At 39.2% G+C, this 20,590-nt stretch overlaps 1 protein-coding gene across 1 annotated transcript; it reads left to right on the forward strand.

Annotated features, from left to right (window-relative positions):
* The first annotated feature begins 37 nt into the window (after nt 1-37).
* On the forward strand, nt 38-10,667 carry LOC118799376 (dehydrogenase/reductase SDR family member 11-like). Its single transcript, XM_036559192.1, has 7 exons — nt 38-562; nt 3,501-3,710; nt 6,389-6,483; nt 6,574-6,703; nt 6,901-6,993; nt 7,092-7,157; nt 10,357-10,667. Exons 1-7 carry the CDS (start codon nt 431-433, stop codon nt 10,396-10,398), a joined length of 768 nt encoding a protein of 255 aa, XP_036415085.1. The 5' UTR covers nt 38-430; the 3' UTR covers nt 10,399-10,667.
* Nucleotides 10,668-20,590: the final 9,923 nt, after the last annotated feature.

Raw genomic sequence — 20,590 nt, forward strand, 5'->3', positions numbered from 1 at the left:
GGCAGTTGTTCATTTGTGCTGCCACAGCCAGAACTCAGTTACAGTGACTCGAACAGAGAAGAGAGCGGAGCTGATGAACTGATCTCTTACACTGTCTGTTCTCATTGAACACAACGCTCCCTGACCTGTTGATCAAGGCGGCACACCGCCAGGAATATCTAACTTGAGAATTCGCTTGTTTTATGAGTTATTTTGTGCTGCGTGGCGCCTCTGTTCACCGTCGGACTGTGTTTTGTGTCTAATTGATGATTCTGTGCTCATTAAAGAAAAAATATTCGGAAAAAATACGGACGCGTCTGCAGCGGTTGCAGAAAGCACGTGATTACGACGCGACCGTTCATTGGTCGGCGACACAGTCATGGACTCGAAGGTCTCCAGCAGTGCTCGTTACACGGTCCGCTCTGCAGTCTGAGGAGACTGTCTGTCAAACATGGAGCGCTGGAAGGGCAGAGTGGCTCTGGTCACGGGGGCCTCGGTGGGAATCGGAGCTGCCGTAGCGAAGGCGCTGGTTCAGCACGGCATGAAGGTGGTGGGCTGCGCCAGGAGCGTGGACAAAATAGAGGTGAGAGAGAGAGAGAGAGAGTGGGGTGTCAGTAACCGCTGACCTGTTCGACGTGCGTGTCAGATAAAGCTATGAGAGAAGTTACTGCTGTGTCTGAATGTCAACACCTGTAAAACTTTAACGGGTCGCTTTAGCCGAGGAGAGCTACTATAGTTAGCACACTTCCTCTTTAGCGCCTCGCTCAAAGTCCTGCAGGCTGATAGTTATACAATCTTAACTGTACAGTCAGTCCAGGTTAAAGGGGAATTCCACCCATTTTTCAGAATTTCCGAACAGTTGCATGAGTAAAATTTGAATAAAGTCATTCAGGGAGGTTTGAAACGGTTCGTTCAAGAGAAACTTGGCAACTCAGAATTGTTCACAGTGGCAGTGATAGGAACCAGACGTCTGAAGAGTTTAAGGCCTCTAAAAGCTCCCTCACAGAAATGGAAGTAGTTAAGAATTCCTGCCTGACGCCTTGAGACAAGGTTTTATGAAAGTTTTGCTCTTTGTTTCGTTCTGAGACAAAATAGACCCAAAGAAAACTTTTTTTTTTTCCAGATTTTCCACAACTTTACCATCAACAATATTACAATAAAAAAAATGGTTCACTTGTGGTTTTGGATAGTAAATAAAATGGCTTTATTTTTGTTGTAAACATTGTGACCCCTGGTTCCATTACCACTGCTGTAAAGAAATCAAGAGTTGGTAAATTTCTCCACAGTGAACCTTTTCACATTAAACTACTTAGAATAATTTTGTTTACATGTTAACAGTTTAATTATGATTGAAAAAATTGTGGCGTTCCTCTTTAAGAAGCACACCAGGTAAAGTGGGACGTGTGGTGAACATGAATAAATGTTACTTTGGTGTGTCTTTAGAGAGCTGAATATAAATAAATGTCGATTGATGTGACATCACTATTATGGGATTGGCTGCTTTTTTTAAGCACCTGCATCCCGGAACATGTCTTTTATGTCTTTCGAATTGAAAGAGTTTAATGTATCGTGTAAACACTGATTCATTGGTTTGCATGTATCTTCCTGTTCAGCCTGCAGCAGTTTAGCCTTGCCCAAGCCCAGACTGCTTTTTGAATGAGCCGAAATACAGAGCAGGCAGTCAGAACAGTTCTTTTACATACAGTAAATGAATGCAACTGTTTTGGTTTGCCTGGTCTAATGACATCTTTTTGCTGATTTTGTAAGTGCAGATGATTTAACAAATCCTCTACAGAGAACACACTTCTGCAAAGTTTAATGCACAGCTAATGTTTATTTGCTGAATTTATCATATTGGGACTTTCTCTACAGAGTGCTTGACATCTGTATAATGTTACACACCTTGTAAGCAGCATCCCACTTAACCTTTTCAGCTGCCCCACTCAAGGTGATCTTCAGATCTTCTGAGTAGACGCATCACTCAATAGGAGAAAAAGCAATATATTTCTGTATAGATATGTTGATAAGCACAAATTTAGAAGAACTAATAACACTTAACCTGCAGGACAGTGTTTTTGATGTATTATTCCAGTGTTTGCTGAAAAGTTTTCCATTTAACCTGATTTGACCCTGTCTAGTTGAAAATCTTCTGTACAATGCTGCATTCAGAATGTACTGGTTATACAGTTTTATCTAAGGACTGAGATAATAGCTGCCTATCTAACCTGCTGATTCATGTTTCGCTGCTACAGAGCTTCTGTCAATATTTATTGCCAGATTGTGTCTGGCATCAAGATTAAAGTGTACCATAAAGTGTATTTTGTAACCTTCAGTATCCAGTAAAGGACTCTTACTGTTGGAAAAAAAATCACATGTAGAACATAAGAAAGAAACAAGAGCACTGTTCTTAGTGATTTTGCTTCAGTGTGTCTTACAGAATCATTGGCACCCTTGGTAATGATAAGTGTAAAGTGTCTTTGTTCATCAGCTTTACCTTACATGGAAAATACGGCAAATATCTGCCCTTTGATTGAGGTACCAAATAAAAAAACGTCACAATTGCTTGCATGAGCTGGGCCTTACACCTCACTTTTTTGCACCCTTCCTTTGCCAAGGTAACAGCACTGAACCTTCTCTGGATGAGTTGGGAGAACATAAATAACAGGTTATGAGACTATTCATCCATACAGAATCTCTCCAAATCCTTTAGAGTCTTTGGTCCTTGCAGATTTTTCAGTTGTAGTTTCCTGGTATTTGATAGAGCCTATGATGATGTTGTATGTCCTAACAAGAAATCCAAGGTTTTAAACACATCCACCACCATACTTCACAGTGATTTACGTTTTTGTTTTCTTTTCTGTGTAGCACCAGATCCACCTTTAAGCCAGAAAGTTTTATATTCATCTTATCTCACCATAGGATCTGGTTCCAGGCAGTTTCAGTGATGGTTAGTGAGATGCGAGGGTGAAAAATTTGGGTTCTAAAACAGTACCAAAACATTCAGGACCAAATGTTGACATTTTATTATTTAATTATGAACATTTTATGGTGTGTATTAATCCTTTTTTAGACTAATAGATTGCTATTTCTGTCTTATTCCACAAGAAAGGATAAATATGATAATATGGTATGGTAATATATCTAAAATTGACTTTGTTTATGAGAATTTCTAAGCATGCTCATTTTGCCAGGAATTGATTTTAGAAAAAGATTTTACTTAATGTACTAAATAGATTTCTGTCTTATTGTTGGTGCAAAACATTTTTTACTTATCTTTATTCAGGTTGACATTAATTCTGGAGGCACTGTATTTGCATGAGAAATAGTGTATGTAATGGAAATGCAGTAGTACATTATTGTTCCAGTACACTGCAGTAGGCCGGAACAGTTACTCTGAAGTTGGGTGTAGAAAAATTCTAGGTTTTGTGTTTTAATGAAATGGCTAAATTTTACAGTGCATCTTAAATGTTGGATATTCATAACCATCTGTGTGCTCTTTTAAATGTTGTGCCCTTTTCCAGAAACTGGCAGCAGAATGTGTCAGCTCCGGCTTCAGTGGCACTCTGATTCCATACAAATGTGACCTGTCAGTCGAGGAGGAGATTTTATCCATGTTCTCTTCCATCAAATCATTACATCGAGGCGTCGACGTGTGCATCAACAATGCTGGTTTAGCTCATGTGGCGCCTCTGTTAAATGGCAAAACCAGTGCCTGGAGAAACATGATTGATGTAAGTAGCAACCAGTAGCAATTGATGGTAGTTGGTGGGTAGTAGGTAATTACATTTATGTTTATGCAGTTGGCTGACACTCCTAGCCAGAGCAACTTTGATGATTGACAGTTATATGACGTTCCAGAGGTAGGCAAATATAGTGTTAGGAGTCTTGCCCAGGGACTCTTTTTTGGTGTAGGCTAGTGTGTTTGCCCAAACAGCAGTCTACCACGTGGAGGGCAGCAGTATTACCCACTACGGTACACGAACAGCATTTTCTCAGTTATGGGTGCTCAAGTAAAAGTTTGACTTAATTTAACAGAATTGTACTTTTTTTTTGTATCAAGTAAATTGATCTACAGTTACATGTTATGTAATGTTACATTTTATGCAGTGTTAAACTGGTGACAGCATCTGTACTGCTTTATAATTCTTTCATTCTCAGTCTTTTTTAGACCACAAGGATCCCAAAAAGAGGAAAAAATAGTCCCTAATAAACGTTAAATTTGTTAAGTAAAACTTTATTCTCACTTAAGCCTTTTCAGGATTAGTTTCACACGGGGAGGTGGGGTAATGTAAATATGACCGGTGTTACACCAGGCATGTCAAATTGGGGACCTTCCGGCCCAAAGTGCTGCAGAGATTAGCGTTTACCTTCATCTAACGCTCCAAATTCAGTTCATAAAGGCCTTGCTAATTAGTTGACAAGCTGAATCAGGTGTGTTTTTGAGACAGTGTGCTGAACTCTGCAGTGTTTTGGCCCATGAGGACTGGAGCCTGACACGTGTGTTATACTGAATTCTGTGACACGTCGAGTTGTGAGACCACAGTGGGTGCTGTTTTGCAATTTCTGTTCACGTGTGTGCGCGCTTTACGCGGACTATGTAAGCTACACCGTTGTGATGTTGTTTCTCGTACTGCCACGTTCAGCTAGCCTAGCGATGAGAAACTCCTCATGTCTGTCTATTCATTACAGAAATATATTTACTACTGAATGTCTCATCACATGTTTTCTACATATATATAAACATCATTTGTAGAAGATCTGACAGTGTGAACGTCGGACAATAACACTATTTTGCCTCAAGAAAGCAAAACACCAGACACAGTAAACCACTTTGGAAAAGATTAATACACACTTTATAAGCATCAAGTTATAGTTGTATTATTGTGTTTAAATATGTCTGATACGGGATAGTTTTATATTCTCATTGTAGATGATAGAATTGTGATAAATGTGTCATTGCCAGCTCCTAACTTTACACTCCACCTTTGAAGCTTATATTGGCACTGCATGTGAATGATGTAATGACTGGGATGTACAGATAGGCCCTGGCAGATGGGCCTTGATATAGGAGTCACCAATTGTGACAGCTGCCATTGGAATATGTGACTGCTCTGCAATCCCCACAAAAAATAATTAAAAAACAACCACATCTTTTTTTCTCACCATTTCACCTTTTCAACCAAACCGGCATTCATGATTGATGTGTATAGGAGGGCTTTGTCATAGGGTCACCAATCCTGACAGCTGCAGTCAGAATATGAGACCACTCTGCATCTCCACAATAAATAGTGAAATATTCACAGGTGACTTACCACCATTTGACCTTCCAAAAAAACATTCATGACTGTGTGTGGATGTGCATTGGCTTAGGGGTCACCAATTCTGATAGCTGCTGAATAAGTGACTGCCCTTCAACACTATTCTCCATTTTTTCAGTTGACGTTTTACTCCTTCACTTTGTTAATCAACAAAGCATTAACGACTTTTCACCTGAAGCACGCTGACAAATAACATGGGCTGTGCTAGTATAATGTGGGTTATGTTGATACAAAAGTTGATATAATTGTTTTATTATTGGATAATAGTGACCTAAGTGTTATTAACATGTTTTTATTTTACATATATAAGTATAGAGGTTGATATGGAGATTTATATTTATTTTGTAAGCTGTCACATATACCGATGACATCTGTCAGTATTGGTGACCCTTATACCAAGGCCTGGTATCTGTCCACTTTTTTTTCTCTTCATGAATGCTGTTTGGCTGAAAAGATGAAGGGGTGGTAAGTCTTTCACTTCCACAAAGCTGGCTGGTGTAGCTTACATAGTCTGCGTAAAGTGCTCGCGCATGTGAACAGAAACTTTGAAACAGCTCCCACTATCCACATGTAAAACTAATCCCATCCGAATGTGCCTTTAGATCTGATATATTTTGTACTTCTGCTCAAGTTGTTTTTAGGAAAGGTACTCAAGCAGTTAATTCAGCAACTTCTACTTGAGTCGTGATTTTCCCATTATAATAATTTTACTTGAGTGTGGGTTTATGCTGCTCACCTCTGCACGTATGGCTTAAATGGAGGAATCAGTTTAAAATGTTAATCAATCAGTTTTTTAACCTCTTTAATTTAAAGAGACTATTCCAAAAATTCTCATGTCAAGTGTCAAAGTGTCATTGCCATCAGCCATTCTGAATGACAGTTCTCATGATTTATCCTTCTATTGTATTAAAATCAAGCTGCTCATCAGTTAAGCAATCTAAGAAATCTGATGATTGAACTGATGAATTGATAATAAGGATCATTGATATTTTGAGATTTGTTTATTGATTTATTTAAAGTTGAAGAATGACCAGAAACATAAGACACAAATACTGCAGTTTAGAGTCATCAGATTAGTCGTCATTTTACAGGTGAACGTTCTTGCACTGTCAGTCTGCACTCGTGAAGCCTATCAGTCCATGAAAGAAAGAAACATCGATGATGGCCATATCATCCACCTAAACAGGTATGGAAATCTTTATTAAATATTGATTTATTTATTTAACATCGGTAGTCTCATCACCGCTGAGCCTGAAGAAATGTCATTATGCTTTAGCTTGTCTGGACACCGGGTGGTGCACAGTGCCGACTCGCACTTCTACACTGCCACCAAATACGCTGTGACCGCTCTCACAGAAGGCTTGCGGCAAGAACTACGGGACGCCAAGTCTCACATACGTACCACAGTAAGTAAACAGTACACGGGTCGTAGTCAAAGTACAGTATAGTACAGTACAGTATAAGCATATCTAGTTATCAGTGTGGGATGTCGATCAATACTTGTACAGTGTCACTATACAGGTGAAATAAAAGCTTTGTTGTCAGTAGATCATTCTTAATAACAGTAGTTTTAAAGACCCTGACATTGCTGTTTCTTTGGCAGTGCATATCTCCTGGACTAGTGGAGACAGAATTTGGTTTCCGATTCTATAGCGGCAACCCAGGAAGAGCTGCAGCCATATATGAAGGGATCAAGGTGAAAAAATATGTATATTCTAACACAGCCTGAATATTTTAACATTGCAGCTTGTTCCTTGTTAAAGTGTCAGTACTTATCCTGATATTGTTTTACAGTGTCTTCAAGCAGACGATGTCGCCAGTGCTGTCTTATATGCCCTGAGTGCCCCTCCACATGTTCAGGCAAGAATATTTGTCCTCTTAATGAAGTGCCTGAAGCCCTTTCACCTAGTTTATAGTAGTAGATGAGCAGGAGAGGAAGCAGAGTGCATGTGCAAATTGGCTTCATTAGCATCCATGGAAACTGCAGGCAGTGATGGTGAAAATGTAGAATCCAAGAAAACAAAAAGATGAATTAAGAAGACTAAAAAGGTAAAATACAAAACAAAAAAAAGTTACTGAGTTCATGAACAATGACCAAATGAACAGTGATAAGCAATACACAAGACAAAAACAAGGGGCGTGTATATATACGCTGGGAAAAGCCAACAGGAAACACCTGAGCACAATTACAAAGAAGACACAGGTGAACAGAATAACGGGGGGCGGAGATACAGCACTGAGAGGGAGAGGGGAGGAAGCTGACTAGGGAAGCTGTGACTGGAGGGATAGAACTCACTCTTCTTAAAACATATTCCCTACACTGGTGTTGTGGTGATAGTGGTGGAGAGCGCTGCCTGACACTTGGGCCCAAAATATTGACTTTGAGGGTCATAGTGTATCATTTACATCATTTTCATACTCATCAAACCATTCAGTGACCTCTAATGTTCTGTGATGGGGGTGTTGTCATCCTGGAGGAGACCACTCCCATCAGGACAGAAATGTTTCTTTATAGCATGACGGTGATCAGTCAGGATGACTTTGCATTGGGCCCTCGAGTGGTGCAACCATCTAAGCGTTGGCCCTATCATCAGGAGATTGCGAGTTCGATCCCTGGTAATGCTACAGCCATCCGTAGCCAGGAGTTTAAGAGAGCACAATTGGCCTCGCTCTCTGGGTGGGTAGGATGGCTGCGCCTCTCCCCATCAATCAGCGTGATGCTAGTCAGCACAGGCGTCTGTTAGCTGATGTAGCAGATCTGGCGGTTGGCGCTTTCCTCCGAACGCATTCAGCTGTCCAATGGCGTTGCATGAGCGGCAGTTCAAAAAGATGCAGTGGCGCTTCACAGGTCTCGCTTCACAGGGCCCTTGACCTCCTAGCACTGGTGGTATCGTGTGATTGGGGGAGTCCTAACTAGTGGGTGGAATTGGACATGACGAAAACTGGGGAGAAAATTGGTGGGATAAAGATAACTTTGTATTGATTTGCAGTGACCCTTCCTTCTAAGTAGACATGTGGACCCAGACAATGCCAATAAAAAGCCCCCACAGCACAACAGAGCCACCAAACCACCTTATAGTAGGGGGCAAGTATCAGTGCTGTTCGCTTGGTGTACACTGTACATGCGCTCACCCACTTGTGGCGAATATAGTAAAGAATGACTTATCTGACCATTTTACTTTTTTCCACATCTCTGTGTGATTTTTTACACCACTGAACTCCCAAATGTGCCTTTGTCTTCATAAAGAGGGGTTTACACACTGCAACCATACCATATCTCTCTCTATGTAGTTGCCTGCCAGTCTTTATGACTGAAGTACCTTATATTCGTGCCTGTTTTTCTACTCATTTGCTCAGGTTTTCCCTGTCTGTGTATAAGATAAGGCCACTTGCCTTACTAGTTCAGACTTAAAACCCATTGTAGAGGATCTGCAGTCCCTTTGCTCTTTACTTGTGAGGCTTATTCTCTGCTACTTTATGCTGATTTGGAATATCCTGGGGCAACTGCAGACGAAAAGAGGGTCTCAGCAGTTAAAGTGTTAGCTTTATTATGTAGAACAAGTCAATTAGCACAGAATCCAGTACCTTTTCACTGTTATTGTTATTATGGAATGAGAGATTTCCTATCACCAGCTTTTTCAATATATATGTGGAATGCAAATGAATGCAAATAAAAATGCAGTGATTTGTAAATCCACTTTGAGCTGTATTTAAACATAAACAGTACAAAGATAATGAAAGTTTTACCTGATCAGCTTCATTGTTTTTTTGTAAATGTATGATCATTCTGAAACTGATGATTGCAACATGTTCCAAAAAGTTATGACTAGCAGTTTAAGCCTAGGAACATTGTGAAATGTTCAGAAAACAGGGTGATGCAGTAATGTTTGGATATAAAAGAAGCATTCAGGAAAGGCTTCATGGGCAAGGATGGGTCTACTGTGCATAATATCAAAAGACTCAAAAATCCGGCCAAATCTCTGTTCATAAAGGAGAAAGCCAGAGACCACACCTGGATGCTCATGGTCTTAAAAACCAGCATGCTTCTGTGATGGGTGCCACCGCACAGGCTTGGGAATACTACAGTAAATTGTTGTCAACACTGTTAGTCTCTGCATCCACAAATGCAAGTTAAGACTGTACTGTGCAGAATGGAAGCCAGATGTCAACAACATGCAGAAACACCACCAACCCTTCTAGTCTCAAGCTCATCTGAAGTGTACTGATGCACAGTGGAAATGTGTATTGTGGTCTGATGAGTCAGCTTCAACTTCTGTCAGACTGTTTATGGAAATAATGGACATCATATTCTTCCAGTCAAAGCAGAAAAGGACCATCTAAATCGTTACCAGCATAAGGCTCAAAAGCCAGGGTCTGTCATGATATGGGGGGTATTAGTGCACATGGCATGGGTAACTTGCATATCTGTAAAGGCACCATTAATGCTGAAAGATAAATACACGTTTTGCTGCCTTCTAGATGCCATCTTTTTCAGGAGCGCCCATATTTACTTCAGCATGACAGGGATAAGAAACATTCTACATGTGTTACAACAGCATGACTGCGTAATTGGAGAGTGCAGGTGCCGCCAGTCTAGATGTGTCTCCCATTGAAAACGTGTGGTGCATTACAAAGCACAAAATACACCAACGAAGTTGAATTCTGCTTTTAAAACTGGATATGTTGGTGTCTTCAGTTCCCAAATGATTATTAATTGCTGTTAAAAGGAAAGATGATGTAACACAGTGGTAAACATACTCCAGTCCCAGCTTTTTTGGCACATGTTGCAGTCTTCACGTTTGGAATGAGCATATATTTAAACAAAGTTCATAAAAAATCACTAAAACATCACATCTTGTTTTTGTACTGCCTTCAGCTTAATACAGGTCAAGCATAATTTACTAATCACTGCTTTCTTTTTTTTGTTTAGTAGCATTTCACATAATGTTTGAACTGTTTTTTAGAATTGCAGTTTGTATATATGGTCAAGCTTTGTTGTGCACTGGAGAAGAAGACATCATTTGAGAACATTTTCTCTTTCCTTTATTTCTTTTAACAGATTGGAGATATACAGATGAGGCCTGTGGAGCAAGTGTTTTGACTGACTGAGTGAATTCAGCACAGCTGTATGAACTGTAGGGGATTGAAGCTCTTACTTAAACATTGATATAGCTTAATTTATATACCAAGATTTGTATCCGTGAAACTGATTAAAAACACTAATACTACTACTAAAATAATAATAAGAGTAACATTTTAGTGAAATGCACCTGCAATCCAATAAATCATGTATTCAGCAGTTTTAAGCTTAATTTGCACTATTTCTGACTTTTATACCATAATTTGTATCAGTAAAACTGATTAAAGCAGCACTGTGCAAGAATTGTTTTTTTTTTGGGCTCCTCTTACAGTTGTGGAGTGTATTTCCCTTTTACACTATTGTTGTAAATATAAATCACACAGTGAGCTCCACTCATGTACAGCTGTACACATGCATTTGTTGATGAGCTGAAGGATACAGAATCCAACTCCCCTTCATGTGCATGCACCTCACGCAGGCATATGAACGCTACAGATTACACTCGTGATTTCAGTTGTTTCTAATTGTAAATAACAGAAATCGTGAGTATGATCTGTAGCGTCCATATGCCTGTGCGAGGCACATGCACCCAAAGGGGAGTCAGATTCTGGTGGTGAGACAGAATTCGGCACACCGGCAAAGACAACATCAGACGATAAAGATCCATGTTGACTTACAAGGTATAGAAATATTACAGGATTTCATTACAGGAGGTTGCAAACTTTCAAGGCTTATTTGGCGCGAGATCGACAAAGGCTGTCCAAAATTTTTGAGATGAGATATTAATTTATTTCTTTGCATGATACCCAAGACAGAAAAGACACAGATAAGGTTACAGTACATATTATGATCTTTCATAAATTATGTAGCCAGAGTTGCAACTTATCCTCTGCCGTTGGGTTTTCGTTGTTTTCCCGTTAGCCGTGAGACCGTGTTGCATCCTGTTAGCTCTGGATAAAAGCTAGTCTGAGATTTACTCCTGCTTGGTCACTCTGTTTTTCTCTTCCCCGCTTCTTCCGACATCGTCGTCGGTTTTGGCAGCCTCTGCCCTGATGTTCATGCTAGGAATATCCAGCTGCTTCTTATAGCTAGCTGTTTGTGTGTGATGTGGTTCTAGGGCTGGGCGATAAAATGCTAACAATAATTAGCGCGATATAACTTTCCTCAATAGAAATATAAGAAATGTTCGATAAATGTTCGATATAATAAACCATTCTCACACTACCACATTCTAGTGAGTGATGAGATAAGTGGTGAAACTGTACTGTCCTACAGCAAACTCACCTCTTTCTGTACATCCTAAACAGCTTTGGCAGCGTTAAATCACGTCTGCTCCTCATAACTAAAGCGCTGTTACAGTGCTCAGTCATATTTGAGTGTTAGTGCATTCCCAAGCGACGAAAGTGAAACAAAAAAGTCTGATCATGCAACTCACAGCCCTGATTTAAATGAAAGTAAACTGACGATCCTGTATGTGAGGCATTGAGAGTGAGAGAATGCTAGCTTCCCAGGCTAGCTGTTTTTAGCAGCTGGCTAACTTGAAGCAGTGCTCCGTCACTTGCACAGCACGGTGAATTGATGTTCCTGTAGATCAGACAGAAAAGCACCGATTTAAGTTTAAACGTACCTAAACCCAAGTTTCAGATATCTTGCGGTTCTTTCACCCCTCAAACTATTACGACAGATTAGAGAAATCCAGATATTTGCTAAGTGGTGTTTGAATACTGTGATCCATCATTGATGTTCATTTGATGTTTCGTTTGCTGTTCACTCTAAGCTGATGTTTTCTTTTTTGATGTTTTCATTCTAAGCTGATGTTTTTCTGTTTTCTTTTTAAATTATGAATATTATTATATAAATATACAAATTGCAGCCATGCCGTGCCAGCTGGGAAAAACAGCTAACTTTCTCCTGCTATCCCATGACAGGTTTGTGAAATGTTCTACTGTTTGGCAAGTGTTTGTCATGTTCTGACCATAAAGGATAGTTTAATAATAACCACCTAGGAGCGCAAATCAGCCTTTAAACTTTAAAGAAATAATGATTTGATTTTTGGCCATATCATCCAGCCCTACGTGGTGCCAGAAAGTGTTACGCAGTTCTTGCAAGAGGTCTCGTGCCAGCTTCTCTAAAGTTACATAGTGCTATAGCAGCCGTTCCAGGCCTGGAGTGGCATTGACAGAGATGCCATTCTCCGTATTATAAGTCACTGTACTATCAAAAGTATTTTTAAGCTTTTTGGATTTTGAATTTTAAGGTCAAATTGATACATAATGTTTTAAATATGCTAATCCTGATTGATTTGCGCTTTCCTATTTTTGATTAATAAAGCAATTGTGCTTACATATTGAAGTCATTTTAAGCTAATCTTGGTGCTGAAACATTGTGGAACAGTGGAAATAACAAACCCACATTAAACATTGTGGAACAGTGGAAATAACAAACCCACATTAAACATTGTGGAACAGTGGAAATAACAAACCCACATTAAAAAGGACTTTGAAGTAACCAAATAAAAAATACAAAGGCAGACTACATCAATGAGTCAGTTAAGGTTGAATGCCAATTAGCTTTATGTGTTACCTATAAAAAAAAGTCTGACAGAGTTGTATTCTTTCCAAAAGCGCTTACTTCTTTAATGAGTCAGTGACTCAGCACTGAGCTTTTGGCAGAGTTCATCAGAGCAACTGCTCTGTCCAGCAGCCATGTTGTCATGTGCTGTAACACAAACTTCACCCCAAGCCATCTTATAGCCTCAGTAGCCTCAGCAACTAAATGTCAAATGTTCAGTGTTTAGTGCACTTTTATTACAGCACCCAGAAACTCCGAGAGTGGAGCTTGATTTCTCCTCTCTCATTTGATGCGGACAGTTTTGGTGATCTGCCAGGTTATGAGTCCAATTTTTTCTGTCTTTTAATAGTTTTTTGAACTAAAAAATCCTCGGTGTCTCCTTCCTTATGCAAGTGGACCATTTTATTTCTGATTTCCTCAGTAATATCTTCTGAAAAATGAAAAACTTTTACTGAATGGCTGTTTTGACTGGAAATTAAGCCTGTCTCTTGCACAGTACTGTATATGTGAAAATACTCAAGATAATGTTGTGTAATTCTGTCCACCCCATGCAGTTATACAGCTATAAGTGCTGTTTATCTGATGTGACGGTTTTGATGGTCCATTAGGTCTTGAATATCACATTTTATCTATTTTAATAATTATGTTTTGCTCCAGTTTTAAAAACTGTTTTCACTTATTTTCTTTTTGCTATTCTCTTACTTACGCAAGTGGATCATCTTATATCTAATCTCCTCAGAATATCTCCTGAAAAATGAGATATAGTTGTTTTGACTGGAAACTAAATCACTGAAGGGTCACTGACTTTTGCACACTACTGTGTGCCAAGGGGGAACAGTGGTCACAGGGTCAAAGCTTACTGGCAGACATTAGCAAAGACTTAACAAGTGAACACCCAATCTGAATCAGATCCTTAATAATTACCCTTTGTGACTCAGCCTTAACACAATCTCTGCAAGGTCAACTTCACAAAGCTGGAATTTATAGTAAGGCCTCTAAGCCAGCGCACCATAATTTATTTCAAGAATCATCCACCCTCTATCCTACATCAAAATGTGTTTGGAGAAAGGCGGAGAAGGCCTTCAGTGGACAATGTGCGTTGCCAACTGTTAAGCATGAAGGTGGACTATTAAGAGTTTAGGCTGCCACCTTGTGGAGTAATTTGGTATGGATGGGTATTTAACTGAGAAAGAAAATCTAGTCCCTTTTCATGTGTCCATATTTCACTGACTTCATATAGATTAGTAAACAAATTCAAAAGTGCTTTCGTGAACACCAGGATGAAATCAAATGCTAATCACTAGATCTAAATATTGTACCTTTAAAAGAGAACTAAACAGCGTTTTCAAAATGTCTGGATAATTGAAGCAAAGGGATGTAAACAAAGTCTTTCAGAATGTTGTGATGTGAAATGGTCCATTGTAGATAAACTTCCTGACTCAAATTTGTCTACAGTGGTGGTGATGGGAACCAGGGGTTCGTAAATATTGGATTGACATTACATTTACTATCCAAAATGACCAGTGAACCTTCCTGTGTCTTTTGAGTTAATATGTAATACTGACGATGGTAAAACAGTAGTAAATCTGAAAAAAGAACTTTTCTTTGGGGACTGTTTTGCCTCAGAATGCCATTTCATACACTACAGTCATTCAAAGTGCTTTAAAGTGTGAACATAATTCAAATGAAACATTTAAAAAGACATAGGAGAACAGAAATGAAAGACATGATTATAAAGAATAGATTTAGAGAAGAGATTAAACACTACATTAAAACACAAAAATCTAATTAAAAATTGAATTGAAATGAAAATAGTGTTATTACAGAAGAGAAGTGCAGTAGAGCTAACAGTGTTTTAAACTGAGCTGAAAGCTGCTCAGCCCAGGGTTTTAAGGTGTCCAGTATCTGGGCTCTTCTAATGCTCTCTGTCAGCTGGTTCCATTTAAGAGCAGCATATTATCTAAACGCTGCTTCTCCATGTTTAGTCTTTACCTTCAGCAGGACTAACTGATTAGTTCCTAATGATCTGAGAGTTCTGCTCGGCTCAGGTCTCATCGCTGCAGCATATGAGATAAATAACCTGGTCCAACACCATTAAGCTATTTATAGACAAGTAATAGTACCTCAAAGTGTTTTCTGTAACTGGTTGCCAGTCCTGGTGTAAGGATTTATGAATGGGGGTGATGTGTTCCCTTCTTTTTGCTAGTGAGAACTCTGGCCACATTTAGCTAGCTGCTAGATACATAACTTCATTAATCCCAGAGGGAAAGTCATCTATTACAGCAGCACAAACTACAGCAAAACATACTAAAGAGCAAAAGTATGGCTATATGTTATTATTCACATGCATAAATAGAAGAAGTAAACATGTATAATAAAACATACTAAAACAACCATAAAATATAATGTACAGTACAAACACAACTAAGTAAAATTGCATAAATATTATGCAGGAGACAATGCAGTGGTGTGCCACGTCCACCGAATGAACCAAGAGGCTTTTGAATCACAGACTATTACAGTAATCAACCCTGTTAGAAATAAAGACATGGATGGGTTTCTCTAGTCAGAAGGTCTATAATCCTGATGCTCTTAAGGTGATAAAATGCTGATTTGTTTTTTCATGCTTTGACATGACTACTATAACTGATCAGAGTCCATTAGTGCACCAAGGTTACGTCTAGGTCTTTAAATTTTAGGGCTCTGGAATCCAGATAGGCAGCTAGTCTGTGCCTCTCTTTGCTAATCTCGAATAAAATAATCTCTGTTTTATCTGTCATCTGTAGTTTGCAAGTCTTTAGAAAGTTTTATCCCATTTAGTTAGTGATACACTCAAGGCACTTACAATGTGAGTCAAAGGGACCATAGCTGTTTGAGGAGAGGGCCAAGTAAATCTGAGTATCAACTGTGTAGCTGTGGTAAGACATCCCATAGTCTTGTAGCATTTGGCCAAGAGTAAACATGTATAAATTAAATAAGAGTGGCCCAAGAATCAAACCTTGGGAGAACACCACAGGTCACTGACGCTCTCTCAGAAGCATTATTTTCTACCTCAAAAAGTAGTTCCTTCCTTTCAGGTATGAACTTCACCAGTTTAGAACAGTTCCTTAAACTCCAACCCAGTTTTCAAGTCTATGTATGAGAATTTTATAGTCAGTGGTATCAAAAGTAGCGCTGAGATCGCACAGTAGTAGAACAGATATTTTACCAGAGTATAAACAACTGACTGAAATTTGTCTAGACAGCTGTTCAAGAATTGAAAACCCAGTTGCTTGAAGATGATTTTTGCAATGATTTTTTGGTGAAAAGTAGATTTAAAATGAGTCTGTAATTATTTAAAAGAGTTGCTTCTAGTTTTTTTTTTTTAAGAGACGCTTCACAACTGCAGTTTTTAATGTGCTGGGAAAAATGCCCGATATGAATGAGGTGTTTCTTATCTGAAATTTATACAAAATGATCAAAATCAGTGAAAATAAATGATAGCATATCTGTAAATTCTTGGTGCCCCTTTCAGACCTGCACAGAGATACTCAGAGGATATGAAGTCACCAAAGGACAACTGCTTGCACATTGCCTCCACCTTTCTTGCCGGCCTGGGAGACATTTAGAAAGTTAGTTTTGTGGAGTGGACTTAATTAATACGGTTGCAGCGCTACATTCATTTAACCACGTTTCTGCAAAAAGCATAAAATCGAGTCAATGAACTTTAATAAAGTCATGAAAATCATGCTGACAAATGCTACACTTGACTGGTTACTGCACAGTAAGAGCATGTAAGCTGAAGTAATCCCAAAATGACTCCTGTAATACACAGAGCATTGCAGATTGCTGAAAGCTCTCAGATATTACTCTCCTCAGATTACCAGGCTGCACTGTGCCATCACCTCTCTGCTTCTGTTTCTCCCAGAATAACTGTGACACCACCACCACGTACATATGGTCATCTCAGTTTTCTGAGTAACGTCCTGATCGAGTTGCATAGGCAGGATCCTACAGATTTTCACTGTGTCATTAGTCACTAACATGTCTTTAAGGATGTATGTCAGGCTGATCGTTGTGATTTGATTAAACAGTAAGTAGATTGGAATGTTTTATGATAGCTTTAGCAGTGAAAATCAAAGTGTCCTTTCATTTACTGGTAGGTGAAGCATGTTGGGCCATAGCCATTGAACAGTAATATATATTTTTTAAATATATACTTTATGTGTGATTCTTAGATCAAGCAGTTGAGCTTGAGAATGGTACAAAAGACTGTCTAATGTAGCTTGTTTTACCAGTAAATTACTCAATTGTAAGATTTCCTGACTAAATGAGGCATAAAAGACATGACATCAATTCAAGATCAAACTATGAATGCAAAGATATAAACTAGTAAATAACTTCAGATACAAGATAATTAATTTTATTTTATCTATTATTTTATCTCCAGATCTAAGATTTTACATCTTGGCGGGCACAAAAACAATTTTCAGTGCTTATTTTTTTGGGAGATATGGACACATGGAGCATCTAATTTTTCAGGATCTCCCAGTATTGTAGAACACTGATTTTTTTTTCCACTGTAAATAAACAGTTGACAATGCTAAAACTCTCCTCTGGTTATCATTCACTTGTGATGCTGTCACCATGGCAACATCCTCATGGCTGCATGCTGCCATTGGTCGAGTACCGTTACAAGCCTACAGTATGCACATTATTTGCGCTTTGTCACATCAAACACACCTGATTCAACCTATTAACTAATTAATAAGCTCATGTGCTGGTCAAGGTGCATAGAGGGGAGAAAACCCAATCATACAGAGCATGAGACCACAGAGGCTGAGAACCACGGTGAACAATTTTGGCTTGGTAAGTTTCTTTAGAATGACGCATTTCACATCAAACTACTTTAAATGACTTTGTTTACATCTCCAACATTTCATTAAGCAGAAATATCGGTTGAATTCCCTTAAGCTCTGAACTGGAGTGCAACAGAACAGGCTTTTTTAATGAAAAATCATCTAGTATCCCATCACACACAGCCCTGACTTGTATGACAACATTCCAAGGAGGATTGTGGTTCTTAGATACTTGATATTAAGGTTTTTTTTTTACGCTTGGGACATTTCAGCATTTTCAGTGGTCTTGGACCGCTGAGTCACAGTTTTCTGTGCATGTGTGAACACGTCAGTAACAGCTATGCTTTGTGCATAATAACATTTTTTGGGTAAAAATAATAACAGCAGTAGTCTCTTCCACCAAGCAATGTAGTTCTTTAACATTAAGCTATGGAGTGGAACCTGATTTTCTCCTCTCTCTCAAAGATGAAAGCTTTAAGTACTGTTTATATGATGGTGACAGTTTTGGTCGTCTACCAGGTCTTGAATGTTGTTAGGAGTCCCCTTTCTCTCCATAATTTTAATCATTTTTTGAACTCCAGTTTTGGACAGTCCTTAACGTTTCCATTCTTTATGCATGTGGATTATTTTATATCTTGTCTCAGAAATATCTCCTGAAAATTTGTACTCAATGGCTGTTTGACTGGAAATTAAATATTAGAATGATGGTCTTTTGCACACCACTGTATATGAGCAAATACTCAAGACAGTGTTAGGTATTTGTGTTATTTTGTCCACCCCACGTATTTACAACAAATTCTTTTGTGAATCTACTGTGAATGTGTGCCAGGCCAGTGGGGGAAACAAGAAGTGCTCAATGTTTCATGGTAGCTGCATGCCAGATGGAAACGCGAGGGTCAGAAAGGGCCACTAAAGTTCAGAATCTTGCAAAGGTCTACAGTTCATGCTTGGTTTGCTCCTAATCTACCAGCAACACTAACTGGTGCACACACAAATCGCCACCTCCTATTCTCACATTTGTTCTTTCATTACATGGCTTGTGTAATTTTGAACATCTTTAAAAGTAGCACCGTCTTGTCGTCCTTAAATGACCCCTTGCTAAGGAGGCCAAAACATGGTTTTGAACATGCTTAACTGCCCAGCAGGGTCCTTGAGATTTCATTTGGCCTGTGGCCCACCTTCTTAACCTCATTTAAGTGAGCTTTCTCACCACATAACTCTGTCTGGTCAGCCCTAAAGTGTCTTTGTAACTGATTCTATTTTGGTAGAATGCCAGACTGCAGTATACATCATTTCACACCGCCAAGATCTTCTGAAAGCTGGCCCATTGTCCTACCAACATCTGAATGAAAGTGCACATTGTTGCACAGCTCCCAGTGGGAAAGTGCTGAGTACAGCAAAGGCTCTGTGGGAGGAGTTTGGGACAGGAGGGTGTGGCTTTTCCCCTCAGACCATAATTTGAATAATCGTATGACTGGTATTTCCTCTTAGCCGTCCTCCCTGCTGCGGGACATTAATTAATATGGATTTAAGAGGATTCTTTTCCCTTTTTTGATTATCTGATTATCTGGATTCCTTAAAGATAAGTACCTGACTTCCAACATATAGTTCCCAAATCAGAAAATCCCCATGTGGCCACATCTGTGTACAGTCCCAGACTAACTATTGCTTAGAGACACTAAGGGTGTGTTATCCAGACCGGAATTAAACCTAGTCCTGGACTACATGTTCCTTTCAATGGCAAAACTCCAATCAGTATGCTGCCTAGTCCAGGACTAGGCTTACTCTTACTCCAGGCAACTGTACCTTCTACTGCAACCTGGCCTGTGTCTTATACTATCCTGCAGTCTGCATAAGTCCAAGTCCTGCTCCGTGAAGACGTGACTTTTTTTCAGCGTGAACATGTGATGGTCAGCTGATGGGAGATTTGAACTGCTGTGCCGAGTGTTCTGATGCTCATTGAAAATTGTAGGGTTAGTAGGAGGCACCAAAACCAGATTATCCTCTCGCAAAGAATGTGACCCTTTTCCACTCAATGCCCTAAGTCCCCTGGCAAAGGACTGGAAGGGCCAAAGTCTGCTAGAACAAAGGCTATATTAATGAAAGAAGACCCAATGTGTTGCAGAAACAATCATATGCAAAAGTTTGAACACCCTCAGTCAAATGACATATTTCAATGATATTGATTATATTTCAATGAAATTTGTATTCTAATGCAAATTTCAGTGCACAATTTTGCTGAGTTTAACATACTGAAAAAAAAAAAAATATTTTGCACAGGCCATTTTCCTGATATGTTAAATTCAGCAATAAACAGTAATTATGCATCAAAATGTGCAAAGTGTGTTCTCTGTAGAGGATGTTTGAACTCAGTTTCACTTAGAAAATGAACTGAACATGCAATTTGACCAGTTTGACCAGGGTGGCCAAACTTTTGCATGCAACTGTAGGTGGCTTAGACACATGTATGCAATATGGCAAGTATTGCAAGAATTAGGTGATAACATACTTCTGTTATGTGTGAAACATATGAAACCTTACAGCAGGGGTGCACAACTTCAGTACTGGTGGGCCGGTGCTCAACGCAGTTTTGTGATTAACCTACTGATTACACTCATCTATTAGTTGCAAGGATTAATGCAGGCATGTCAAACTGGGGACCTTCCAGGCCAAAGTGCTGCAGAGATGACCATTTACCCTCATCTAACACTCTGGATTCAGTTCATGAAGGCCTTGCTAATTAGCTGATGAGTTGAATCAGGTGTGTTTAATGAGGCAGTCTGCTGAAGTCTGCAGTGTTTTGG

Source organism: Colossoma macropomum, unplaced genomic scaffold, assembly GCF_904425465.1.
Source record: "Colossoma macropomum unplaced genomic scaffold, Colossoma_macropomum, whole genome shotgun sequence".
In the NCBI taxonomy this organism is placed as follows: Eukaryota; Metazoa; Chordata; class Actinopteri; order Characiformes; family Serrasalmidae; genus Colossoma; species Colossoma macropomum.